This window comes from Pseudoliparis swirei, chromosome 24 (genome assembly GCF_029220125.1).
Source record: "Pseudoliparis swirei isolate HS2019 ecotype Mariana Trench chromosome 24, NWPU_hadal_v1, whole genome shotgun sequence".
Classification (NCBI taxonomy): Eukaryota; Metazoa; Chordata; class Actinopteri; order Perciformes; family Liparidae; genus Pseudoliparis; species Pseudoliparis swirei.
The window spans coordinates 10,943,097-10,954,427 of record NC_079411.1 but is presented as its reverse complement, the minus strand read 5'-3'; the positions used below and the strand labels follow the sequence as shown (position 1 = coordinate 10,954,427).

General features: G+C 39.2%; 1 protein-coding gene across 2 annotated transcripts; it reads right to left on the bottom strand.

The window, feature by feature from the left end:
* Positions 1 to 1,670: 1,670 nt before the first annotated feature.
* Positions 1,671 to 9,388, bottom strand: glb1 (galactosidase, beta 1). 2 transcript variants are annotated; one of them, XM_056408583.1, is made up of 16 exons: positions 9,223 to 9,387; positions 8,626 to 8,795; positions 7,852 to 8,002; positions 7,384 to 7,444; positions 7,199 to 7,293; positions 6,929 to 7,109; positions 6,343 to 6,401; positions 6,133 to 6,254; positions 5,829 to 5,869; positions 4,279 to 4,391; positions 4,056 to 4,130; positions 3,855 to 3,944; positions 3,629 to 3,742; positions 3,111 to 3,242; positions 2,660 to 2,893; positions 1,671 to 2,316 (listed from the first exon to the last, which is right to left on the bottom strand). In XM_056408583.1, the coding sequence occupies exons 1-16, from the start codon at positions 9,271 to 9,273 to the stop codon at positions 2,062 to 2,064; spliced, it is 1,944 nt and encodes a 647-aa protein (XP_056264558.1). In that variant the 5' UTR covers positions 9,274 to 9,387; the 3' UTR covers positions 1,671 to 2,061. The 2 variants fall into 2 exon arrangements, with proteins under 2 accessions (XP_056264558.1, XP_056264559.1); XM_056408584.1 differs by lacking the exon at positions 3,111 to 3,242 and having other exon boundaries at positions 9,223 to 9,388.
* Positions 9,389 to 11,331: the final 1,943 nt, after the last annotated feature.

Sequence of the window (11,331 nt, the reverse complement as noted above, 5' to 3'; positions counted from 1 at the left end):
TTAGCAGTGTCCTGGACATGAGGAGTGAACCTCATCAGAGTACAACAACTTCAGCACAAGAAGTTACGGTTTCAGGCAAAGGGGTATAGTCAGTATCTGTGGCTGCATTATAGCCCTAAATGTACTTTGTTTTGAATGTGTCAAAGCATCAAAAAGACCACTCTGAATAACCCAGCCTTCTGCTTAAATGTTTTTAGTAATTGGAAAAATGCCATTGAAAGCTATAATCGCAATCAAACAAGTAAAGCACACCATCATAACATTAAATTAATCAAAAATACACTCTATACATTGTTAATGTGGTAAATTAATATTCAAGGTGGACGTGTCTGGTTTCTAAGGAAATATCACCATTGGTGTATAGAGGCCCATTTACAGCAACGATCACTCCAGTGTTCTAATGGTACATTGTGTTTGCTAATCACCGTAGAAGACAAATGTCTGATTAGAAAACCCGTGCAATTATGCTAGCACAGCTGAAAACAGTTATGCTGGTGATATAAGCTATAACTGGCCTTCCTTTGAGCTTGAAGTTTGTAGAACAAAATTAATACTTCAAATATTAATCATTATTTCTAACCGTGTCAATGTCTTGACTATATGTTCTTTGAAATGTTCAATTCATTTGATAAATAAAAGTGAGTTTTCATGGAAGACACGAAATTGTCTGGGTGACCCCAAACTTTTGAACGGTAGTGTATACTGTAACTGTATATTGGCATTTTAGCAGAACCTTTCGTATTCATTTATTTAAATATTTATTACTATTATTTATTTGGTGCAGAATACTGTTGTTTTCAAACTAAGGTTTTATTACTGTTATGTTTAAATCAGTTCCAAGTTCCACAAATGTTAATATATTGTAATAAAGTTTGCCGTTTTTTTAAATATGACGGGTAGGGTGGGGTGGGGTGGTGGTGGGCAGGCTGTCAATCTCCCTACCAATGCTGAGACCAAACCTACACCCCTTGTTGTAATTGAGGCAACATGGATTAATTAAACAGTTTGAAAGTTGTTATGGATGCCTTGAAGTTATAATCTCTTTGTGAATGTTCTATTCAATTCAGTTTATTTTAAATAGCCCATTCTCACAAATTACGAATTTGCCTCAGCGGGCTTTACAATCTGGATACATTCGACATCCCTGTCCAGGACCTCATATCGGATCAGGAAAAACTCCCAAGAAATAGAAAAAAAAACGTTCACAGGGAAATAAGGGAAGAAACCTTCAGGAGAGCAACAGAGTAGAATCCCTCTCCCTGCGGTTTAAATAAGTGTAATGTCCCAGTAATAATGTCTGTCTGTTGGCGAGACAAAGCAAACCTGCTCACCTGTTCATGATCCGGAATTATTTGTACAAATAAGATGATCCTTAATTTGAAGTCTTCTGCCCTATAAGCTCTGTTTTCTATCAATATTAAGAGATGATTTTGTGCTCACACATCAATAAATATTTCCCCTTGCGATAATAAAAGGAACAATTAATGAAATGTTTGTCTTCCAGTAAAGGTAGTAATTAACATTATTTCCCAAGCTTCCTAGAAAATAATTTAGGCAGAGAACATATTTGTATATTCTACAACTTTTCAACAAGACATATCTATTTTAAACTTGTAAATACATATCAAAACTAGCATATAGCCACATAATAACAAAGGGGATCATTGGAGTATTATACAATCATATTTGTATTTATTTGTTCCGCTTCAAAAGCTCAAATGCCAGCATTAGTAAATCAGAGTACAACAAAAATATTTTTAAGCTAATAAAAGCTTCATGTCAGCAGTCCCACAATGCATCTGTGGTTGTAGACAGTATTTCCCTGCAGAATCAGTGAGGTAGAAACGCCCACAGTTGATGTGATGGTTAAATACATTATTTGGCTAAAAACACAATCTTCACATTTCAATCACTGATGTTGTGACACAAATCAATCTTCCTTCACATATTCAAGCTTTTTAAAATCACACATCAAGTTCACATAAGTGCTGATTTGAGTTTGTACATCAGCAAATAGAGTCGTGCAAATTGATTCCTTTTCTGCAGCAGGAATTTCTCTTATCACAACAAATCATCTTTAATGAAAAGCCTCCTTTCCCGTTCGTAGTCAGACTGGACTGTTGCATTCAGGATGGGGGTGGCAGTAAACTCCACACTGCATGGCCCTGAGCTGCAGGGAGCCTCTTCCAGCTCCAGGACAGTCACATTGTTCGGTGCAGTGGTGCTGAGGATGTTTGCAGGTACAAAAAGAGTCACCTGAGGGCCTCGGGTTGGCCAGTAACGTCCGAGGTTGAAGCCGTTAATCCAAATTTGCCCCTGAGAAGAAAAAGGACAAGAACTGACTAATTAGTCGATAGTATTAGCATTGTATTTGAGGAATACGTCCTTCCTGACATTAAAAAAACACACCAAACACTTAAAAACCTTGAGCCAGTGAACATCTTGACAGGATACACTCAAACAACATGTATTTTGTGAGTACTTCTATTTGTTCCATTTAGAAGAGGGATGCAGCTGAATATTTTATTTTATTTTATGTTACCACGAACAATCAGGGTTTACTCATGATGCTCAATTCTTATTGTGCTGATTTCTCTTTTTAAATTTAAAGGGCAAAATAACTTCAACTCTAACAAATCCAGAAACACTTGTGACATACCTTATTCCATTTGGGAAGCTTGATGTAGGTGTCCTGAGGGAGATCTGGGATGCCGTCAGGAATGATGAAGCTTCCCTTGTAGAAGGCTGGCAGGGAGAGAGCAGGAGGCGGTGGTGGGTCTGTTGGTTTCGTTTCACCGAGACGACCCTGACTGACTGCATCATCGATGCTGAGGCTGTACATGGTCCAGCCAGTGAGCGTATCCTTCCCCAGAGTCATGTTGGACACCAGGCCCTGTGCAGTGCAACCAATCAGATGGGAGGAGCAGAGAAGTGTTTGTTGGAAATTGGTTAGAAGTTTTACTTCCTAGAAAGTGTGAAATTCAAATACAAAAACTAAATCTTAAAATGTTTAAAGCTTGTAACACCTGAAAAATAAAATCTAATAAAGCCTTATGACATCTATATGTCAAAACACATATAGTTTCTTTCAAATGTAGCAGGAAATAAACCTTAAAGTCATTAATGTTCTTTCCGTAGTTGATTCGTCCCATATTCTCCACCAGTAAGTCCACCTGACTGCCAGCTTTCCCAGTCACATTGATAGTTATGACTTTATTTCTTTCAAGAATCCCCACAGCCACCTTGAGAAGAAATCAGCATGAAATCAGAAATAGCTAACGAGAACTGGGCATAATTTTTTCCATTTTCCTATGCCAGTGTGGATACGATAGACACCAAAACAATATTTGTTGTTCTATATCTTACTATGAAAAATACAACAAAAAAGATTCTTGACATTTACACAAAAGAAGCTCACGTTCTCAAGAGTTCAATGTGGTCTCAACACATGCAGCCATACAATAACTGCTGCTAAACTATAATTAGTCAAATGATGATGGCGTTTTTGACAATTTTCAGATTGTACCAATGTAGCATATAGTTTAACTCAACTCGTGGTGATCAATGACAACAAAGGTCAAGTGTGTGGACCTGCGTGTAACTTCTGGAAAGAAGCAATCACACTCACCCCGTCCACGGACACATACGCTCTATCATGGACGCCGTTCAGCGGAGATGACAGTGGAGTTGGTGTGTTGCAGTTAACAGGTAGAGTGGTCCTGTAGAGCACATAACCAAATGCCTAAAGGACAAATAGGAAAGAGATACATTTTACACAAAAAAACAGCAAAAAAAGTAATATGGAAAAATAGTCCTTTTTTCAAGACATAAAACAGAAAAACATTAAAGGATACCTGGTTCAGTTCAATGAAAGTCTGAGGATATTTGCTTTTGACAGGGCCAGAGAGAGACAGTATTTCTAAGGCATCTGATAGCGTCTGGAGCTGTGGTGATACAGGGTTGCTTTTTACTATTTATTCTTCATGCTTTAAATCATGTAACAAAAAGTATTTCAATGGGTGAGTTCATAGCAACAGTGTCCACTGCCTGCTTACCTTGTTCATCCCAACAGTCCCATATGCGTACTTTGGAGTTGTGGGTGGTATTGGTCCCGCTGGTATCTTGTGGTACTGTTGTGAAAAAAATACACACGTTCTTCCAGATGATATTATTCAAAAGTAAAATAAATAAAAAATGTACCATTACATTGTATGAAAACAGCTGAAGCGATACTCAAAAAAAAGGTACTAAATTAGAGCCCTGCACTCATTTTCTTACCATTTTGATCACCTCTTGAATAGCAAAGTACTTCTCCGTAAGGTCTCCTGCTTCCGTGAGCGGGGCGTCGTAGTCGTAGCTTGTGGGCTGCGCGCCGTATGGATTGTTGGCACCTGAGATATCGAGAGACAATAGTAGGGGGAGTTTTTTTATAAGCTAATCATTATAAAAACTAGTGCTGTGAAAAATAACGCGTTAACTCAGTTAATTCAATTACAGGTTTAACTAGTTTTTGTTTTTTAACGCATTTAACGCATGCGCAGAATGAGCTTCCAATCCGTCTGTTGTTGGTCGTCGGGACGAAAAAAAAGTCACTTGCAAAATGAGCTTCCAATCCACCACTTCAATCTGAACTATGTCCGCTCTCATGCAGACGGTCTGTTCATCGGTAATGATCCTTCCGCAGGTTCACCTACGGAAACCTTGTTACGACTTTTACTTCCTGTAGATCAGGGGTCTCAACACGTCGATCGCGACCTGCCAGTCGGTCGCGGCGTAGTGTCGGTAGATCGCATGACATTAAAAAGATTGGCCCGCCCCCTGACATGTTCTCTTTAGCACGTCTTTGTTCTTTTATTAAACTAAACGTCTGTTGTTGATCGTATCTCCACACCAGCATGTCATTTCTGTCTCTTCGCGTTGCGTTAACACTTATCGATCTCCGTCTCGCGCGCCACAGAGCTCCGTGCGCGCGCATCGGGACCGAGCAAAAGAAAAGTCACTTGTCAATCTGTCCACCTGTCCGTGTCGGTGAGGTTTCAGCTTTGCAGCGGTGTCCCCGCCGTCGCTTTCATCACGGCCCAGTTCATGAAGAAAACCCACACAGTCAGTTTGCCTCAGCAGCTGCTAGAGGAAGACTAGAGGCCTTTAGATTGTATCATGGTGGAGTTCATGGTTGACAAACAAGAGAAAAATGTTCTGTTTAACCCTCCTGTTACCTTTATATTTACTAACATATTTTACCCTCGGGGTCAATTTGACCCCAGCAATTAAAACCTCCAGAAAATTATTAGAATTAATATTGCTTCCCAAGTTTAAGTGTGAGGTACTTTACGTTTGTTTGTTGACTACCTAAATAGCCCTTTAAATAAATAAAAAAGTTGATATTTCTTATATATTTGACAGTGAAAAACAGCCTGGGGTCAAATTGACCCCAAAGAACACCGACATTAAACATTGAATGGGGTAAAATTGACCCGAAAGGTAACAGGAGGGTTAAACATTCTGTTTAGGATGAAGATGTATTAATGTTCCATATGGAAGAAAACTGCTAAATAACTGCTGAGTTGCAGCACCATTGTATAGAAGAATGTATAAATGTATATATCCGTCTTTTGTCATAAATCTCTATGTTCTCACAAAATATACCGAGAATATCGGTAATATGTGAGTAATCATGATTAATCCACAAAAACCTGTGATTAACCCGATTAAAATTTTTAATCGTTTCACAGCCCTAATAAAAACACAAAAGACCCAGGTAGCATTGCTGTAAGTCACTTGAAATGATAATGTCTTCTCATCAAACTAGTCTGTTGAAGTGCACTCACCATTCCAGTATCCAAAGTTTGTTCCTCCTATGAACATGTATCTGTGGGGAGAGAAATTTAAGTGAAATGTAGACAGAAATAAAGCACAAATGGGTTCAAATATCTTTCAACAAGACGTGAGCTCCGTGACTCTTCGTCATTCGCTCTCTAAGAAAATTTATTTGCAGACGTCAATTATGTAACAAATAACCAAATATGCTTGTAACTAGTTACATATTGTGATGGTGGCCATCGAGTCACCATCATAATAATATATGTTGTGTAATTGTACATGCCTTTAGTGTCATTAAATCTGTTAACTCACAGGTTGACGTTGGCTCCCAGAGCGAGCATCTCGCTGAGGGACTTGGCCACGATGGCAGACGACACGACAGAGTGTCCGGACCCCCAGTGATCCAGCCAGCCAGTGTAAAACTCAGAGTTCACCTGTTCACACGGCAGGAAAACTAATGAGTGCCTGAGAAAAACGGCAGTGTGGTTTAAAATCACAAACTGTTTCGAGGGAAATACTTGCCAAAGGTCCATGAGGTTCAACGTGTCTCTGTGCATCAAAGGCAGCGGTTACATTGGAACCTAACAGGATCAAAACACAAAGACAAGTTCATGAGTAAAGAAGCTATTTATGCAGCTTCCTCATCCTTGCTGACTAATCTAACACATGACACAAAGTAAATATGGAGGGGGATAAAAAGAAGAACATGGTTGAATTACTGTAAATCATTATGTAATGTATTTAATCTCAAGTTGCTTTTACAATACTGCTAATATAGTGTCCGATCTATTGTCACAGCATCTGGAAACAATCGCCGAGTGGGTTGAACACTTGTGTTTGACACTCAATATCAAAATACAGGGTCCTTATGTCTTTCCTCAGGAAAATACATAACACCTAAACTCGATGTTAAGCTGCCCTTCTAGTGACATGCTAGTGACGTGCAGTAGACAAGAATGCTGGTAAGCGTTGCATTGAAAAAACATGTATATTGTATTTGTCCCTCCCTAATAAACATGAAATTAAATTAAATACTTTACTGAACCTTTAACCAACAATCAATATGTATTGTAAATTGCATTGCACTGACTAGACTCCAGACACATACCTGGCCCAAAGTCAACAGTAGCGTAGAGACCTTGTATTGAGCCACACTTGAGGTAGCTGAGCCCAGCTCCATCTGTGGTGAAGAGCACCACCTCCTCACCAAGGTGATACCGGAACAGCTTCGTAAGGTGGCGCATGTAGTTGTAGTCACAGGCAAAATAACTGCCGTATTCATTCTCCACCTACCAAACACAGCCACAGCAGGAGGGAATTCTTATTTTTCCCAAGGAATCAAGTACTAGTCATGAAACATAATGCATGCAACCCTCACCTGAACAGTGATGATCGGACCACCGTTCTGGTAGAGAAAAGGCTTCATCATTGGCAGTAACTTCCCCATCCACTTATCTACTGCTGTGATGTAATCTGACACAAGGCAAATCATGATAGCGTTGTATACTGCAGCATGCAACCATGACTGTGGCATCATTCATTCAGTTTTTCTTTGATTCTCACCTGGATCTGAGGAGCGCAGCACAATGTCTTTCTTGTTGAGTAGCCAAGCAGGCAACCCACCCTGTTTGACAAAGTAAACAATGGCTTTTAGTGCAATTTCGATGGCCGACTAACCATGCAGAAAATAAAATTATCCTATGTGCCTATGTTAATCATATTAGATGTATTATTACTAATGCATCACTGTTTGATGAGCAGTTTACTGCTTCAGCTGGTTGACGTTGAGAGCATTTTGTATATTATTCACTGTTGGTTAGTTCAGCCTATACATTATATGTTAGAAGTTGACCAGATGGTTTGCATGAATACTCTTGATCGGTAAAGTCATTAATCACTACAGCTGTCAAATAAATGTAGTTGTGTAAAAAGTACAATATTTTCCTTTGAAATGTTTCAAAGTAGAAGTCTGAATGAATAAATAAATACCATAACAAACTCAAAAAGTATTTACTGACCACCGGCACTCACCATTTCCCACTCTGCACATATGTAGGGTCCAGGCCGAAGGATGACCACTAAACCTATGTCTTGAGCCAGCTGAAGGAAATATTCCAAATCCCTGTCTCCAATAAAATTGTACCGGCCCGAAATGTCTTCGTGGTAGTTCCAGGGAATGTACCTACAACATGAATGAAGTGTCAGTATTATCCAAACACGCATTCTTATGTTTAATGGTTTCACTTCATTACAGCTGCAACAAACACATATTTTCATCATCAATCAACATGTCTATTATTTTCTTCTGTAAAATGTCATAAAATTATGATAAACGTCAATCAAAGCTATTAAAGCCAGAGCTTTGCACCTTAACATGTATTGCTTTGCCCGACTAGCAGTCCAAATCTCAAAGATATTTAGTTCACAATCATAAAAGACTAAGAACATATTCACATTGTGTGAGCTAGCGCCATAATTACTGCATTTATTTCAAAGAAAATTAATTTGAACATGTAATCGTCAATTAAGATCGATACATAATCATTTATTCACATCACTACATTGCAACCGCTGACAAATGATGCCAATTTGGTAGAATGACTGCAGCACAGCCACATCAAAACATCAAGAGAGCCAACAGGGATGTGAACATATTTCTCTCAGCAAATAAATTATCTGAATTAAAAAACCTTCCTCTACGATTCATTTTTTAATAGAAGCCAGTTGAAACATGGCACAGTGGCAACAGCTGAAACAACAAAACAAATGTAGAGCAGGAAGATGGTGAGACACAAGTAAACGCACGTCTGGATGGCATTCAGTCCTGCCATGTACATCTTGAGCAGTCGGTCCTTCCAGTAGACTCGGGGGATCCGGCTGTAATGGATGCTTCCTGATATGTATCGAAACTCTTCTCCATCTTTCCGAAAGCAGTCCTTCTGGTAATCCAGGCTGAATGAACCAGGGGCCCCGAGCTGCAGGTCAACACATCATAATATAACTCACTTTGAGTCAGTTTATATTGTTTTACTTTATGTGGTTCAAGTGCCATGTTTTATGGTGAAGGGCTGACATCTCAGCTGACTTTTACAGATAAGAAAACACGAGCCCGATCTAACCCTACTTTACAGTCAACAAGCCTTTAGCTCTATCAATAAGCATCAACTGACATTGAGATTTATGTTGTGTGTCTTGCTGTATTTAAAAAAAGCCACATTCATTTTGAGATTAAATTGCAATCCTTTGTTTTGAAATTTGGTAGCATTTATATAAAGCCGGATACATTATCTGCTTTGAACCGTTTTCAATGTTTTTTGGAATGTGGCTGAATGTATAATAAGCTCCTTCAATGTTGACAACAGAGTGTAAAATCCCTCAAAAACTCAGCGGTAGCCTACTTACTGAATGTCCGAACTGCAACAGCAACAGCATGCTTCCGAATCTGATGAACATGATGAATCCTCGCGCGAGCCGTGTTGTCCGGTTGAAGTATTACATTAAATGAATGTAGCTTTCCAAGCAATCGTATTTACTTGGACACCGTCAGCTGTACATTGTCACTTCTCCGAGGACACTGATATTTTGAATGAGGTGGGAGCGTGAGTTGCGGAAGTGAAATCATGTGACGCTGCGCTGCTATGGTGTAAAAAAGCGTTTTGATCAGTAGGTGGCAGTGTCGCGCTTTTTATTTATGGCGTTTGAGGCGAGATGGCGTGTAGGCAGGGGTGTTCAAACTTTTTGCAACGAGGGCCAAATGTGATAAAGTAAAGATGCCCGGGGGCCAATAGTACCATAAAACATTGTTTTAACCACAACATTTACATGAAAATATACTGTTATAAAACAATTTATTTTTACCGTCACAATTACTTTTATTTTTTAAATGACAATGTAACCACATATAATATAATATAACCAAGTCTGCCTTTCATTCAGTCAGATAACAATGAACAAACTGTACATAGAATACCTTATATTCCTATGAGTTAAATAACGTTGCTTATTGAACATTTTAAACAGGTGTTAGTGTTATACGTATTGCAAAGTGGTCTGTTATCATTAAACTTTAAAACTAATTAATTTTGCCCTTGTCTTTTACTTAGAGCTGTGAAACGATTAAAATTTTTAATCGGGTTAATCACAGGTTTTTGTGGATTAATCATGATTAATCACATATTACCGATATTCTCGGTATATTTTGTGAGAACATAGAGATTTATGACAAAAGACGGATATATACATTTATACATTCTTCTATACAATGGTGCTGCAACTCAGCAGTTATTTAGCAGTTTTCTTCCATATGGAACATTAATACATCTTCATCCTAAACAGAATGTTTAACCCTCCTGTTACCTTTCGGGTCAATTTGACCCCATTCAATGTTTAATGTCGGTGTTCTTTGGGGTCAATTTGACCCCAGGCTGTTTTTCACTGTGTCAAACATATCAGAAATATCAACTTTTTTATTTATTTAAAGGGCTATTTAGGTAGTCAACAAACAAACATAAAGTACCTCACACTTAAACTTGGGAAGCAATATTAATTCTAATAATTTTCTGGAGGTTTTAATTGCTGGGGTCAAATTGACCCCGAGGGTAAAATATGTTCGTAAATGTAAAGGTAACAGGAGGGTTAAACAGAGCATTTTCTCTTGTTTGTCAACCATTAACTCCACCATGATACAATCTAAAGGCCTCTAGTCTCCTCTCCAGCAGCTGCTGAAACTGAACTGTGGGTTGTTTTTTTCTGAACTGGGGTGATGAAAGCGACGGGGCGGGGACACCGCTGCAAGCTGAAACCTCACCGACACGGACAGGTGGACAGATTGACAAGTGACTTTTTTTGCTCGGTCCCGATGCGGCGCACGGAGCTCTGTGGCGCGAGGCGGAGATCGATAAGTGTTAACGCAACGCGAAGAGACAGAAATGACATGCTGCTGTGGAGATCGATCAACAACAGGCGTTTAGTTTAATAAAGAACAAAGACGTGCTCTAGAGAGCATGTCAGGGGCGGGCCAATCTTTTTAATGTCATGCGATCTACCAACACTACGCCGCGATCGACTGGCAGGTCGCGATCGACGTGTTGAGACCCCTGATCTACAGGAAGTAAAAGTCGTAACAAGGTTTCCGTAGGTGAACCTGCGGAAGGATCATTACCGATGAACAGCACGACCGTCTGCATGAGAGCGGACAGAGTTCAGATTGAAGTGGTGTATTTGGAAGCTCATTTTGCAAGTGACTTTTTTTTCGTCCCGACGACCAACAACAGACAGATTGGAAGCTCATTCTGCGCATGCGTTAAATGCGTTAAAAAAACAAAACTAGTTAAACCTGTAATTGAATTAACTGAGTTAACGCGTTACTTTTCACAGCACTACTATAAATACATGTAAAAACTAGAATGGGCACTCGGTAGAGCGCATACCTTCGCATATCACAAGATTGGGCATTGCATTATGAACATTTTGGCATTAGTTGCATGCCAATTGGATAAAAATTGACCGTGC

What these genes read in the sequence shown, in the direction of transcription:
- glb1 (XM_056408583.1), bottom strand. Translation starts at nt 9,273, where the DNA reads ATGTTCATCAGATTCGGAAGCATGCTGTTGCTGTTGCAGTTCGGACAT. An exon ending in TACTGTTGACTTTGGGCCAG is followed by an intron (nt 6,402 to 6,928) that starts GTATGTGTCTGG and finishes TGATCCTGTTAG; the next exon opens with GTTCCAATGTAACCGCTGCC. An exon ending in AGCTTCCCAAATGGAATAAG is followed by an intron (nt 2,317 to 2,659) that starts GTATGTCACAAG and finishes TTTTCTTCTCAG; the next exon opens with GGGCAAATTTGGATTAACGG.